The sequence below is a fragment of the Tigriopus californicus genome, chromosome 2 (genome assembly GCF_007210705.1).
Source record: "Tigriopus californicus strain San Diego chromosome 2, Tcal_SD_v2.1, whole genome shotgun sequence".
NCBI classification, from domain to species: Eukaryota; Metazoa; Arthropoda; class Copepoda; order Harpacticoida; family Harpacticidae; genus Tigriopus; species Tigriopus californicus.
The window spans coordinates 1,416,465-1,432,708 of record NC_081441.1 but is presented as its reverse complement, the minus strand read 5'-3'; the positions used below and the strand labels follow the sequence as shown (position 1 = coordinate 1,432,708).

Genomic DNA, 16,244 nt, shown 5'->3' with positions numbered 1-16,244 from the left:
CCCTGAGAATCGACCCAATTGACTTGTTCTTCCTTAAGCTTAATTGGAGTAGCCGACAATGGAATCCCTGAGTTGGAAGAATCTTGGATCCGCTTCAGGACTTCTCCAAATAGTGGATCCGGGTATTCCAGGGATGTAGGTCGATATTCCTCTCGACGACTAAAGATTTGTAGGTCCATCAATAGGCAAATTGCAAAACATGACTCCTTCGCCCCTTTCAAGTTTACCTTTTCAGTATATCACAGATTTCAACCTGTTTATGTTGGTTAGCCAGGTCCAGCGGAGTCTTTTCGTCCAAGCTACTAGCATGCGGGTCAGCTCCGGCTCGAATCAATTGCTGGACGACTCTCAAATTCCCAAAAGTTACAGCCAGATGAAGTGCAGTCCAATGGTCCATTTTACGGGCCACCTGGACATTACAACCCGCCTCTAGTAATGCGGCTGTTAGTCGATAACCAAAGCGGTTGCATGCTGCATAATGTAGTGGGGTTTGACCGGCAGCGTCTAAATCATGGACTGGTGCTCCCATCTGAAATGAAATGCGATTCGCTCGAACTCTCCTCTCTCTTTGAAGGACTCCAAAAGCAGGCGACCGAAGGCTTACCTTGATCAGGTACCGGAGGATATTTTCCATAATATGGGCAGGGACATTCCTGGACATACAGGCCATATGAACGACACTGGTTTCCTTGTCCGGGATCTTTCGTGCCAAATGGAACGGTGCATCATCATCTACAATTCGATGGACCTCGACCTCATTGCAACGATCCACGGCCGCATGGACGGGATATCGTCGAGCCAACACCAATCGGGCATCAATGGCAGGCATGGAGAATGAGTTATTTACATGCTAGGGTTGGTTTTCGGAATGAGTTATTTACATGCTAGGGTTGGTTTTCGCTCCCACACTGGTTTATCCCCTCACAGAATTATGCACTATGAATGGTCATGCTTCATTCGACAAAGCTCTGGCAAAAGAAAGGAGAGCTGAGTTGAAGCCTTCGGTGGGAAACCGGGCACACAGAAAAATCGAGTCACTTCTCAAACTAACCCTGGAATTGTGAAAGAGGGTCGTCCAAGCCTCACTCGAAGTGTGCTTTCAACTGGACACACCACAAGGTAAGTCGTAAGTTCGGAACGACGAGAGAGACGGTGCAAAAAAGAACACTACTTGACACGGGGCCAAATCGGTCGAGGAGGAGCATGAGAGAAATTCAAAGAGACAAAGCTAAGTACAGCTACTACCGAAAAGAATAGCAGAGAGTGAAATCTCGCTCTTCCCTCTTCTCTTCTATGAAGCGAACTGATCGGCCTTTAGTTCTTGGTAAGTCGATAAAAGGCTGGAAAGTCATTCTCTCAAGTGGGGATTTCTTCCTGAGTTCATACCCTAAGCGAATTCATAGAATGAGGATCATGAAGTGATCACTTGACACTGCCATATTCGCAAAGAATATGAACTTGGTGTCACTTTGGCTCTTTATTTAAATGAGATTGCGGTCGTTCTTTCGACCGATTTTCTAAATAAATCTTCTCGTTTTTCACCGCAACGTACTTGTCCATTGCTTTTTTTTGCATGTCTATTTTCAACTGTTGTGATTTTTTTTGTGGCAATTCTGCTTCTGCCCAGTTACTTTTAAAGTCATTCATTTTTGCTCGGGACGTATATCATTTTAATTCAATGCATCAGGTTAGGCCAAGATCCTGTTGCTTTGGACAGATCAGGCACATAGTCCACGGTGGTTTTCAAATCCTCTACAGTGCAACAATACATGTACCCGGACTCCAAGTTGTCCATGTCCCAATCAGCCCATGCAATCTGATCGCACACATTGGAGCAGATCCGTGAAGGTTTCGAAGTCAGATGGGCGTCATTGACCCCCACAAAGGCCACAGCCTCACTGGTCAAAGGATTATGGATCACTTTCCAGAAGTACTTGGGTATTGGGAGATAGCTGTTGGAACCCACGTCCATTAGATTGATGTACGTCCGTTTGGACGACCCTGTGTTCAACTTCTTATTGTAGAAGAGATGGCCGTATGTTCCAGTGTAAACATCGATCGTGGCCTTAGCGCTGGAACATAATAGGACACATTATCCACCGATGCCATTCAAATGATTATTCCACGTTTAACGTCGAACCTGATGGCATAATCCCGAACAGCTCCTTCCATGGCCTTCCAGTTGCCATTGTTGAAGGTCTGAAACTGGGGAGCCACATTCATGAAGTAGTAGGTGGCGTCTTGCTGCGCATCGTAGACAAAGGCTGCGTCTGGTGACAAGTGGCCCTTGGCAAAATACGTTGTTGAAGACGAGCTCTCATCAATAATTGGCTCACTATTGTCCAAAGTGAAGCTTGAACCCAACATCGTCGTTAGTTGAGTCACCTGTGATCGTTTGGAATACGCTCTAAAGAAAAATCAGATTTTGTTTCCATTTTGAGCAAAATACTTTTTGCTTTTCAATCACTTTCATTACAATTTGTTTGAAAAAAGTCAAATGAGAGTTTATGGATAAAGAAAATATGTCGACCCTGATTTTGATGTTCTTCCGCATTTTTTTGCTCATCATGATGTTTGCTTTTTATGATTTTTCTTACAATTCGGCTTAAAAAGGAAAACGAAGCTAGGAACGCCTCAATTTTTCTTTGCCTTTTTCGCCCTTTCTGCAGCAATTTCATGTGATTTGTTGCCAATTTTAATTACTTTTTTTACAGTCCTTGTAATGAGTTTTCCAATGACATTATTGGACTTTTGGTGTTGAAAAAATAAATAAAATTGCAATCACTTGATTCTATTGATATTTGTCGTCAGAAGAAATTTTGCTTTGTCCACTCAAGAAAATCAGATTGAAACATATTTTAACAATCCGTCTCTTCCCACATAACCTTTATGGCTCATTGTGCTTAACCTTGCCACATGCAAAATTCTTTGCCTAAATATTTTTCCAACTTGTCTCGAAAGGTATCTGAAAGTCCTACGTACTCATTTAACTCGGTTTGTGTGACATGGGTGAAGAACCGGGTTTGACCGCCAACGTCCCTTCGAAATGAAGGCCGATCCGAAGTCTTGTCCCTGAAGTCGATGCTCGTTCCTTGGACCGAATGTTTCGTCCAAAGAGTTACGTATCGTCTAATGTCTTGACAAATTCTGATTTGAGGTCTGAAAGAGCCTCCCAAGTTCCTCCAATTGACAGCAATACATATACCCTGAGTACAGGTTGTCCATGTTCCAATCGGCCCAACTCAATTTTGAACATTGATTCTTGCACATCTTCTCANACCGAATGTTTCGTCCAAAGAGTTACGTATCGTCTAATGTCTTGACAAATTCTGATTTGAGGTCTGAAAGAGCCTCCCAAGTTCCATCCAATTTCTACCAACTCTAAGTCGTTGGCTGCAATGGAACGCCCATTGATGCTCTCGGTCGCACATTGAATGTTGGACGTCTTCTTAATCGTTGGCTCATTTTTGGCAGCACAAGAGAGTGCATGGATGTTGATGGCCTGGCCAAAGGCAAGCAATTGGGTCTGAGAGCAAGGTAGAGTCAGAGACTCAAGGTCGTAGCCTTTGATCACGGATCCATGACAGGTGAGGGTGATCTCTTGGTCTGGATCTGAAATGTTAATCCTGCATTGTGACTCAGAACCGCCAATAGTATTTGTACTTGTTTTTTGCACACTTACACACATAAACAAGACGATGACCTCGATCGTTCTCGCGCAATGGATACAAGAAATCTCCGTTTTGGATCACAAGTGGAGCGATCGAACCGGTTCTATTGTTCAGATCGTACACACAAGTACCAGGGGGAACATACTCGATCACAGGAGCGACATAGTCACTCAAAAGATCCGGCCAGACTCCATTGGCGTCTCTGAGATCTGGCAAATAGCTGATGGACTCCCGTAGCTCTTCCAATTGACAGCAATACATATACCCTGAGTACAGGTTGTCCATGTTCCAATCGGCCCAACTCAATTTTGAACATTGATTCTTGCACATTTTCTCAGGCGCCATCTTGGCGTGAGGATTGTTGTAACCAACGAAGGCAATGGCTTCATTGGTTTCAGGGTTGTGGATCACTTTCCAATAATATTCGGGAACAGGGATCCACTTATTCCCATCATTAGGATAGAGGTACAAAGGCTTCAACTTTCCAGTGGACCCTTTGTATTTCAATATACCAAATGTTCCAGTGAACACTCGAACAGTGCTCTGCTCGCTAAGAAAAAGAGGAGCAAAGAAATTCGAATATTGGTGAACCTTCGCGGTTGGAAACAGGAGAGAAGGTTCCAATTTGTGGGGTATGTTTTTGGTACACCATGCTCACTTTGCTCATCTTTGAATGGTGACTAATGCTTGGCGATCTTACCTCTCAGCATAACTTCTAATGGCACCTTCACAAGCCTTCCAATTTCCATTGTTGAAGGCTTGGAACTGAGGCGCAGCATTTACAAAGTAGTAGGTGGCATCTTGCTCGGCATCATAAACGAAGTCAGCATCGGGCGAAAGATGACCTCTCGCCAAATAGAGGCTCGTCCTGAAGCCCTCCTCAATTAGGGGATCCCCATTGACGTTCAAGTTCTTTCCCAAGATCGTGGTGATGGCCTCGATTTGCTTGGAACGCGTGTACGACCTACGAACATTCCAAACCATCATATTCCGGTATGTATGTACTTAATTATTAAAACTCTCCCACGAAACTCACAAAACTAAGGTTGTTTGAGTGGGAAACCGAGCAAACAATCTAGAATCTCCTGGAGTGTCGCGTTGGAATTGAGGCCTCTCTGGGGAGGTATCTCGCAAGTTGATGCTAGATCCAAATATTTCATGAGTGGTCCATAACGTGGCATACAAAAGTTCGTCCACACAGAGTCGAATCTGCTCTTTGAATTGCCCATGAACCTGGAGGAAATCGACAGTCTACGATTTGAAAGAAGTCTGAATGATTTCAGGATTATCTTGTGGAATTGAATCACTTGACCGTGACTCTTGGTCCTACATAGAAATTTTGTTTGCCCTTCGGAAGCAAACTCCAGACAGGTTTTTTTCTAATGGACCTTGATGCCTTAAGGCGAGAGAGAGAGAGAGAGAGAGAGTATACTGAATTCGTTACTCACCTACAAAACAAAAGTTTTGGAGCCCTTGGCAAACTTCATTAAATGGTTGTGTTGGTAATCAAGGTTCCTTTGGAACAACGATCACGTATGGACCCACTTTTACCTACCTCCCAGCCAATTTGGACCAATGTCAGATACGACAAATCGGTGGTTCTTCCGTCCGCGCCCTCTTTGGAACAAAAAACATGGGGAGTTCGAATGATCTTGGGCACTTGAGCATTGGAACATTCAAGGGTGTAGACATACGTTCCACTTCCTGCCTCAGTTAGGAATCTTCTATCGGAGCAAGTCAAATTCAAAACCGGCAATCCATCGCGGATTGTTGAGGGTGTGTCTGGGCTGCTTTGGCAAATATACTCAACTTTCGACCCATCGGCTTAAAGCAATATGATTCATGACAGAAGATTCAAGCCAGATCAAACAAGCCTATAGTAATCACTCACTAACCAATGTCAATTGTCCTTTGGTTATTGTCGTTCAGCTTCTGGGGGTACAAAAACTTCTTGTTTTGAACGATCAAGGGGGCAACTCCAGAACTTCCGGTGTCCAAATTGATGGTGCAATTATCGTCTGCAAGATCATAGATTTCCTTTAACATCAATTTCGTAAGATTGTTACCGTTTGAGTGTGTTAGTTGTTTTACTAGCGTTTATGGCCACAATTGCTAAGATATGAAACGTGATCAGTCCCAGGAAGATTCTGTGCTTTGCCATGTTGAATCGTGACTGGTAACAAATCTTTGACAAGGCCTTACCTGATTCGATTTTTGGCCTTTTCAAAAGGCTTGTTTACATTGAATGTGAAAGTCTAACAAAACCAAAAATGATCGAAGAAGCTTCAAAAAGCACCGAAAGAGCTTTGGAAGAATTCACAGTTGCATATGGAAATTGTTGTACGCACAATAATGAATAGAATGGGCAATCTGAGGAGCTAATAGATTTATTCCAAGAAGTTAGAACGATTGATAGTCTTCATAAATTGACATATTGACACTTGCCGAATAGTTTAGGAATAGAAAGAGTGTAGAATGTGTTTGTTGTTAACAATGGGTTGGAATGGAGGCCTACTTGAAACTGGATAATAGTTTTCAGAAAAGTTGTCAAACAGTTGGAGTTTTATTTGAATATTGAGACGAAGAGTAGTGCAGTTCTTGAATAAGTGCATCATTTTTGAGTGTCCAAAGAATAGAGACTTCATAATATACCAACCAAGTTGCAACCTGGAATGGTTAACTAACAGCTGAAATGCATATCCATGCTCAATATGAACGGGAAGAAAATTGAGTTGTTGAGAATTAGACAAAGCTCTCTATAACTTTAGAGCTTTTCAGGTGTAAGTACTGGTATAACAGAGCAGAAGTAACAACTATCCAATGCTTAATTAATGTCCCCGAAGATTCCGGCAAACGTTTTCCGTAGGTTCTTCATGGTGTCTTCATTTTCTCCTCCGGGCACGCCTTCGGCAGCTTCCCTCGGCGGTCCCTCCTGTTTCGCCTCTTTTTTCAGCGTCGAACTGGCGCTGCTAACTCCGCTGACGGTACTGGATTCGGACGCTGAAATGGACACTCACAAGGTTAGACTCGAACCTCTTGGAATGGGATTTGGAACGGTTTTTTTTGGCCGAAGCTTGCTTGGTTTGTGGACCATCATTGGAGCATACACATTAGGATATTAGGATGGGCATTCATTTAGCAGAGTTCCTCACATTTCAGAGTCTCAATTCTATCTACGTATACATTCGTTGGAGTAGGATTTGAATTGTTTGATGTCGAACAAGTAGGCAAATAATCATCTACGAGCATGCAAACATAAACCTAAATACTTTCATGATAAGATGAAAAACTTTCAATAGAAGCCAACACTTGGCAAATGATATCAGACAGTCGACACATAACAACATCAGTCCATACTCAAACTATCTGATAGGAGCCTTATGTCACAAATGTTCAACATTATTTGTTGAGGAAGGTTATACTATCTACTTCTGGTCCGCATTGATTGTCCGCAAGAAAGTTTTCGTTTTGAAGCTCAAGGCAAGTTTAAGAACATTCCGTTATGAATGATGCTACTTGAGATTGTTCAACCCTTTCAAGGCTCTTAAGTTAAGTGGAGTAGATTTTTCGATGTAAACGGTCCTTATTAGTCTAGGATGGTGGTGTAATACAGACAGTTTGCAAAACTACTACATAGACCTCATGCTTTCTACAGTACTGATTTCTGTCCAAACTATGATTCTACACAACAGTCATTTCACGACATTTATTCATACTTGAAACGTCTATGCCAAGGGTCTCAAGTGTTTGTTGTCTTAATTCGTTACCTGAAGAATCAGAAGAATCTGTCAAATCAAGAGTAGCAGAAAAGAATTAATCTTCAGGTCAATGTTAGAACAACAGACTACGTAAAGAAGTCCAGCTTAAATGCGTAGTTTATTGAATCAGAGATTGAAAAGAGAGAACTGGATCATGCCCATTAGAGTCAGCAGCAAGCCGACATGAATAAACATATAGAACATTGAAAAAGTCTTGAGCTTGAAGCCAGACCAAATGGAGAATTGTGAAGAATTTGCTTTGTTAGCCTTATCATTGTAGAGCTCCCATACCTTGAGAGTCGTGCCGCTTGCGAACCTCAGTGGTGGCGGTGGCAGCTGAATGTCGGCCGGAAGTGCTGGCAGTCACCTCACGGGCAGGTGGGGCAGCAGCAACACTACTCCCCAAACCGGAATCTTGCGTCGAGGACCCGATGGAGGACCTTGAAATCGAGGAACGGGACGTTGTCCGTGCTACGGGAGGTGGCACGGCTCCACTCACAGGTGGCAGAGGTGCCTTGCATTGTTCCTGAAAAAATAAATGCGGACAACACTTAGAGCCGTTTCATGCTCTGGAAAAGAGGTAGTAATTTTTTTATGTACGACGCTTGATTTCAATTCGGGGATTTTCAAACCAATTACAGCATCAGACGTTTTTACCCCCCTTTCTACTTACGTCCATTGCTTTGATAACCAATTCGGCTATATTCTTTCGATCTTCCTCTTGACTCTCGCCCAAAAGGCTCGTGGCCGAGTCATTGACTTCAATGATGAACTCTTTCCCATCCTTGGCCACCACAGCCTCGAGCGAGCAAATGGCTAACCCGCCGAACATCTCGGAGAGAGCGTCAATCCATGATTTGTACCGATCAGTGACGTCGATTTCTTCCAAAATGGATTGACCCATATTGGTTTTCCAATTGCCAGAGAGGGATTTTCGCCTACAAACGAGAAGTGTGTCTTTGAGAACGGCTTCGCTTTGCTTGAAGGCATAACATCAAGTATTCATGGGGAAACCCTCATAAACGGAAACCAACGTCAAAGCCTGAACTCACATGAGTGCCTTGTAGTTTGAGCCAATCTTTTGGACATGCAGGTCGAATTTGGCATCAATATAAGGCTCCACGGTGCAATACTTGTCCGACACTGCAATGACACTCGTCATGTCCTGTAATTAATGAACCATAATTTCGTCAATATCCTCATTGTTGTCGAGAGGTAGCTGACGTGCTGTGTCAACTCACTTGAAATTGAGTGGCATTATCAATCCTCGATTTTCCCACACCGCTATGTGCATGACCAATTTTCAGCACACAAGGATAACGAATGGTAAGTCCAGCGGAAGCCTGTCAAAAGCCCAAGCTCACATGCAGGTTTAGCTACTCAGGATCATGTTACTCATGTTACTCAAGTCTGGTTCAAATGCTCACCATTTCTTTATGATTGGGGAAGTAGGTCTGATCGATGAGAGGAAAGTTCTCTTTACCCAATTTGTTCTGAACCTTTAGCATGTGAGCGAAAACCCACGGTTTGTCCTGAAAGAGGAAACCAAAGTTCGTCCGTGAGCTTTGCATTCAGCTTTTGTCAAAAGCTCATTACGAGTCCATAACAGCGATCTAATCCAATCAAGAGGGATTATGAGCTTCCCCTTGGTTGCTGAGGATAAACCCCTGGTTTCGAATTGATCGTGTACAGTGGTGCAGGCCGCAGGGCTACCACGGATTCCCTAAGAATTACCTGGAAGTTGTAAATGGAATCCAATGAATTAATACTGGGGATGTCACTGTACTTAAAACCCAACACGAGGTTTCTGTAGTCCTCGTTTGCATCGCGAAGGTTTTGACGAATGAGCAGGAAATCTGGCTTGAACGATCTGGAATGATTCAGCATCAGTTAGTAAATTGCATGTTCTACAGTGTATGGTTGGTAGAATGTTCAAATATTACCTCACCACCTTATTTCCTGTCTTTTGCATTATGATACTGGCCATTGATCCATTTTCGGAACCCGCATTGACCGAGAGCTCACTAAATTCGGCTTGTTCCACGCGTATATCGAAGTCAGTTTGAATTCGGCGGCCTCTAAAGTATTTAGACCTAAACGGAGAGGACAAAACTGATGCAAGATTTGAAAACCTATGTGAAGCAATGAAATAACCCACCAATCCGTGTTGGCATCATCAATAACCAACAAGGTGAAGCACCGATCTTTGTTCATCCCTGGAACGCGAATGCTCCCTGCTGCATCTTTAGCTTGTTCCACTTTGGCACTCACCACTTGAGAGAAGCTGGAAACCTGCAACGAAACCACGGTTTCTGTTTGCAGCCCAAATTTATGTGAAGTCTTGAGTTTCATTATCGTCAATTCGAGTTTAAGTTCCTTTATGTCTTGTGTGTTTTTGTGTACACAGGAAAATCCTGTCTCAAAGTCGAAACAAACGGAACAAGATTTATCAGGATTTGATAGTAAGCCTTCAAAGTTTCACCTTGCCAAAGAAACCCGCTCTTTTGTCTTTCATGGGCGAGGTTGGAGCCGAGATGGTCTTACTTCCCGGGGGTCCAGGTCGACCCCCTTGGCTTCCAGTGGTTCCAGGTTGCATCTTGAGGTCCAATTCATTCTTCTCGCTTTCGCTGTTCTGGTCCCCACTTTGATACCTGTCAGAAAGAAATGGATTATGGCAGCAACTTTAAGAGAGAGAAAGAGAGCAGACTTGCTAGGTGGGAATTGAGCATGCATTCCTAGGAGAACATCGAACATCAAGGTACCGTTAACGAAGTCGAATCACCTAATGTAATGATGATGCTTTCATCCGAAAGAAGACCATTATTGGTATTAACGTGCAAAGACTCATTCGTTCTAATGAGGCCCACAAAATGAGACTGGTTTGGAACAGATGGGAACGAAATGAACTATGTACAGGGACATAGTACTCTGTTAAATGAATACGCCATGATTCCTTTCAAGTAAGATACGCGTAATTATGCACCATTAGGTTCCTTCATTTATCTTTGACTTTTGAAACATTCTCATCCTTGGGCGCATGTTAAATTTACCCTCTAAACTTGCGAAAGTTCGGCATAACTAACAAAAAAATTATGATCTACTAAAGGTAATATTTTCGTGGCTTGCCAATTTCACGGTTTGACCACTTTGGGTCAAGCTCCAACCATTTGCAGTGGAGACGACGTAGAGCTCAATAGGTTTCATGACGGTCTCAAGTGGTTAACTAGTGAAGCTTCGAAAATACCAGGTATTGATACTAAAATGTCCTAATGGTCAAACAGGCTTTTTGAATTCCATTCCTAAGACACGTGGTGTTTAAAGTTAATACAATTCCGATCAAAAGTTGCTAATATCCTGAAAAGAGGTCAGATTCGAAATATCCGGAGTGTAGGTGATTGGAAACCTTCAAAGGACCCCTTAAGGTCCCCATGTAGTGTGGTGAATTAGTGTGCTGGTTGAATTTAACGCAACTCAATTCCTACTAAAATCGGCTAGCATCCTAAAAAACGTCAGCTCCGAAATATTTAGAGTGTAAATGATAGCAAGCATTGAAAAAACTCCTCAGAGTCCCTTTAGAGTGTTATTCAATAACATCTATCTGAATAAGCTTTTGCAGTGCTTCTTGGTAAACAACCTTACTGTGGTCATAGATACAGCTTTCACGGAACAATATCACAACTTGTGCTTACAATGATGTTTTACGAGAGAGAACATCCCTGATGCCCCATGAGCGGGCACTTTCAGGCTTGCTGTTGTTGCTCTCATCGCCCGAGCCTTCAGCTGCACCTGAGCGGAAAGCGGCAGCTGCCACGACAGCTGAAAACCCGCCACTCCCTTTTTTCGCGGGTCCTGCAGCTGTCGTTGGGGCAGTCTCATTTCCACTACCTTCTGGATCGGTGGTTGAACTACAATAGGGTACATAAATACATTGGATTAAATGGAGGGAACACGGGGAGGTGCTTCTGTTTCAAGCAAATGAGTGAGTGACCTCTAGAAAGCTATATATAGCAAGCAACGTGCTTACACGGCAGTGAGTTCAGCGTACCATACAGTGGAAATTTGAAATTGCAATTCCGTCCTAAAAAAAAATTCGCTGTAACCCCAGATCTGAATCAAACGCATTTTAACAAAAAAATGTATACATTTGATGGTTATTTATATGACTTAAGTTAATCTTGAGACACCATTATTTGTAATTGCAGCAACAAGGACTTGAAACAAGTAGGTGGCAAACTGGCTTTTAAAACACTTTAGAAGTTTTTCAAGGCTGCCTGAAGAGTAACTAAAGCCATACATAACACTTAAAGTCACAATGTTGTGTTAAAATGTGTTTGGTTTAGATCTGGTACTATTGTGAAAGCAAAGTTTTCGAACGGAATGAAAGGTTCAAAATTCGCCGAATGGTTCAATGTTAAATTCTTGTAATACAGAGAACTTTTCAGGGCTTGGATATCTACGTAGACTTGTACATCTAGAGTGGATGCTAGGCAAAGTGAGTGGCAAAGGCAATACAATGGATGGTCTCCAGGCGATGGATCACAAATTGGATCTTGTACTGTTCAGCCAATCAGGTGGTTGGTCTTGCAACATTCACTTTCTAGACATCTATTGGTAGACTTGGATCTAGAACTACGTGTACCATGCCAGGAAGGGATTTTCAAGAAACGTTTTACTTCGACTTGATGAATTCCTGAATGTGGTGTAAGCCTCCAAGCCCCATTAGGAAAATCAATCATTTCAATCAATGCAAGGTATTTTTTAGCCATGCTAAGGGGTTTAGCTCAGTATAAAACACTTCGAACATGCATATTCAATCGCACCTTTTGCGGACCCCTGGCGGAGGAGGTCCGGGGTTTGAAGGGGATGTTCCGCCGGAGACACTCCCATCTTTAGGATCTAATCTCTCGTCATATTCAGAGTTGATCGTGTCAGATGAGAGTCTTCGCAACGAATAAAAGCAAGCGAGAGATCAAGACCGCAAGAGGATTGAAAAAGATAAATGCCACAGAGACATCCGGAGATAGAGTCAAAAGAGAGCATTCGCATTAGCACCAAGGATGGAAGTGAAGAGAGAACGCGAGAGAGTGGAAAAAGAGAGAAAAAGGGTATACGTCATTAGATTAGCTGAACTCATTACCCAGTTAAGAGTCCTTCAACATCTTCCTCGCGGCCCTCATTATTGAGTTCCCCGGAGGAAATCCTACAAAATTCAAAATGGTGTTTTTTCCATGCCGTTTGAGCTTACTTTGAAAAGCTTGGTGAAAAAACAACAACATAACTTTAACGTTTTGCGTCTTACCTCCGTCGGATGGTGGAGACATTGGTTGCAAAAGACGATTTGAAGTTGGCGAACGAAATCTTGGCGGTTACGTTGCACGCGGGACCTCAATGAAGGATAAACCTAATTTTGCACCCTGAAACAGAAAAAAATGAAATGAAATCCTTTTTTGAGTATTATAAGATACTATTTTTCCATCTTTTCCCGTCATTTAGTCGGGGAATGTTTGTTTCATGCCCATTTGATCATCCCAAAGTTACTCATTGACCAACCGTTTAGTATCAAGATTGTTGGAATATTGCTTTCTCAAAAGAATGCAAAAGCTATCTACAACCGGTCCGAACAACAAGTTGCCTTTCTATGATGATTAGAGGATCGAGAAATGCAAACAAAATACATAGGGGAGGATACGTGACGTAGTGGTTAGCACAGTAACCCACCAAGGGACAAATGTCCCAGGTTCGATTTTCCTCCTTGACCATTCTCAAAGACACTTCTAGACGCTGACCATACCAACATACAGAGAGTCATGTTAAAGCAGACATGAATTGTTTGGTGGTTGTAGAATATCACCGCTAGATGGCACCTAAGCAAGGACAAACTATGTCAGAAATAAGGCTCTAATAATTTTGCATTTCCTTCCACATTAATACCTTGGTATTTGGTCCCTCTCAGTGATTTGATATGGAGTCGGCAAAGGCTTGGATTTGACCTACTGGAGGTTTAGAATCTAATTGCTAACCAGTTTAGAGATGAGAAGGCGTCAAAATTGGGCCAAACGATAAAAGGATGAGTTTTTTGACGGAAGATATTCCTTTTTTTGTTTTGCTTTTTCACGGGTTTATCTAATCACCACAGGTACTAATACCAATTAATTAGCACCGCCCAGTACTATTAAAATGAAAGGTTATAATGCGTGCATTTATTATTTTTCAATTTTTATGTAATATTTGGTCTACCAACGAATTTGAGTTGGCAGACCGAGCTAGTCCTTGAATGTAAGGTTGATCTGGAATTCTATCTAAAAATTGGTCCAAGTCTGACTTGAAAGGTGCTACCGGATCAACAAGGCCTACACGTATTCCCTACGAATATCAGAGGGAAGCAAATTAAACAATGAAGGAGCCCGAGAAAGAAGAGAGTTGGACTTCATTGTTCGAACTAGCCTGGATTCGCGAGGGCTTGAAGGTGCTCTCAAAACGCACATTAAGCCTCTACGGTCACTACAATTGCCCCTAAACCCTGGGTTGGGACAAAGCTCATGGATACTTTTGAAGACCTACAGTATCAGATACCTTTCTCTGAACACTGTACAGTCCCAACTTTTTTTAGCCTCTCCCAATATGAGAGCTCTCTCAATCCTGTGATGTTCCTACTGACACATCATTGGAATTGTTCGACCTTTTGCAAACCTGCTGAACTCAATGGAGCCCAAATGGGAGAGGCATATTCAAGATGTGGCTGAACAATCGACTTGTACAGAGTTAGCATCGTGATGCTGTCTCTGGATTAAACGTACGATACATCCAACCACACATTTGAAAAGCTTTACCCACCTTCAACTGGATGTGCTTATCGAATTTTCCATTATTTTGGACATACCTCTAGCAAGTATGAAAAGTATAAATAAAGGTAGCAGGGCCAATGGTGATAAATACCGATATTTTATTTTAATTGTGAGATTGTAAGGCGATTCTTCATTAAGGGTCTAAGAGTCTAAGAGAGAGATAAGTTTAACATCCCGCTTTGTCTGTGCAATGTTTTGAAAATAATCGGAACAAGGATATTTTCCTTTGAAACACGCTTCAAGCGAAACCAGAGATAAAAAGGTGGAAATTTCTCTCTCTGTATTGCGAACTTGGGATGAAAGTAAGAGTACAAACGTCACCAGTTTAGCTCTTGCACCCCTCACTGAATGTCTTCGTCCATAGATTTCTAGACCATCGATATGGGACGACAAAGTGTTTGAGATTAGGGTGTTCCATGGAGAAAAAGAAGCCACCTGTTTTGTTTTCACCAATTTGTGGACGGTTTTTTTGACATTGCTCTTCAATTTTAGCTTACCATGTCTTTTTGCTGTTTCAATTTTTGTTTATGGATCTTTTGAAAAGAGCAAATTGAATAAGACATTTTCAAATAAGTACATTGATTACATCAATATGTGCATTTTTTGTCCTTTTCGTTACTTTTAATTGCATTTTTTTTGCATTATTTGAGGAGCCATGGTAATCACAAGGGCTATGAGTAGGATACCTAAATAGCTGACATTTCTTTTCTGCACCCTTTTTTATTGTAAAAACTCTTATTGTGCTCAAAATATTTTCATTTTGTTTCTTTGTGCATTTCTCCCAATACATTTTAAAGACAGTGTCAATCTTAAAAGATTTTGACATTTTTAATCAGGTTAACCCATTTCATCTACGCTCCACAATGTTAAGGACGTCATTCATCCTTGAATAAATTTTTGTAAATGATATTTATACATAAAGTCTAATACGTGTTACAATCTGACAAATCAAATTTAAGAAAATGAAAAAATAAAAACCACTTAAAAATTGATGTGTGCATTGCCCGTTTCATCATTACTTCAGTAAAGATTCTTTGACTTTTTCTACTATTTTGACCATTTGTATTTGCCTTATACGTACAGACCGTGTGATCAATTCCCAGTCGACTACAACGTTTAGCCAACCAAGAGGTCGGTTGTTTGACAAGCAGTGTAGTTCATGGTCTATCCCATTTGAAATGTGGCATTTACAGTCCTTGGCACGATCAAGAACCATATACGCAATCTCAAGTTTTTCTAATGCCATTTGAAACAGAGAACGGACATTTTTGGAATGCGAGTTCGTACGTAGGGTCTGGAAAATGGACTAAAAGGCACCATCCACTTTGTCATGAAGGCTGCTATGAATACTAAGCATGTGTGGCAACAACGCTTTTAACTTGCCATCTCCTCGCTTGGCTTTTGGGACATTTTCACCAGGATATATTAGGTTTTATGATCCAATTATGCGAAAGCCTGAGACAAAGCTTCACACAAACTCTCAGGGTAACCTCAGGCAGTTAATATACTACACACTAAATGATCCAAATTGGCACCTGCCAAAGTATTCATTTTAGAGTGCAATTACATACTATGCCAATCCAAAAATGTTAAGATATTACTGAGAATCTCTTTCATAAAAATTCACCCGTTTGTTTGAAACTGTTTTCCTTTCTTCATTCCCTAAACCTATACTCTTTACCTTCAAATCTGAAGCAAGAGTGATTCAAACAATAAACAATAACATTGCATCTTATCTTCTCTTTAATTTTCCAAAGTAACTCCCCATATCATCAAGGGTTAAAAATCCGCAGGAAAACAACAAATTGATTTCTTAATAGTGGTCTTTTTCCTCAAAACTTTAGCTCCTAACTGACTTTGTTCTGGGAATCGTGCGAGACCTTTGTATGGCAAAAACATTTTCTTTGCCACAGGATAATAAACTTCCAAACATACAATGAGCCTTTAACACCACCATCAGGATGAAGAAG

General features: G+C 41.8%; 2 protein-coding genes across 2 annotated transcripts; both read right to left on the bottom strand.

Annotated features, from left to right (window-relative positions):
- Positions 1-1,402: 1,402 nt before the first annotated feature.
- LOC131892971 (uncharacterized) lies at positions 1,403-5,874 on the bottom strand. Its single transcript, XM_059242852.1, has 10 exons — positions 5,763-5,874; positions 5,567-5,689; positions 5,227-5,495; positions 4,708-4,904; positions 4,372-4,635; positions 3,683-4,221; positions 3,340-3,612; positions 2,983-3,157; positions 2,141-2,407; positions 1,403-2,072 (listed from the first exon to the last, which is right to left on the bottom strand). Exons 1-10 carry the CDS (start codon positions 5,830-5,832, stop codon positions 1,676-1,678), a joined length of 2,574 nt encoding a protein of 857 aa, XP_059098835.1. The 5' UTR covers positions 5,833-5,874; the 3' UTR covers positions 1,403-1,675.
- Positions 5,875-6,040: 166 nt separating this feature from the next.
- On the bottom strand, positions 6,041-13,189 carry LOC131891988 (synapsin-like). The gene is made up of 15 exons (XM_059241704.1): positions 13,148-13,189; positions 12,729-12,787; positions 12,250-12,369; positions 11,119-11,334; positions 9,912-10,080; positions 9,588-9,721; positions 9,373-9,522; positions 9,164-9,299; positions 8,857-8,961; positions 8,671-8,772; positions 8,482-8,594; positions 8,103-8,367; positions 7,721-7,955; positions 7,439-7,456; positions 6,041-6,671 (listed from the first exon to the last, which is right to left on the bottom strand). Exons 1-15 carry the CDS (start codon positions 13,187-13,189, stop codon positions 6,496-6,498), a joined length of 2,040 nt encoding a protein of 679 aa, XP_059097687.1. The 3' UTR covers positions 6,041-6,495.
- Between the last annotated feature and the right edge of the window lie 3,055 nt (positions 13,190-16,244).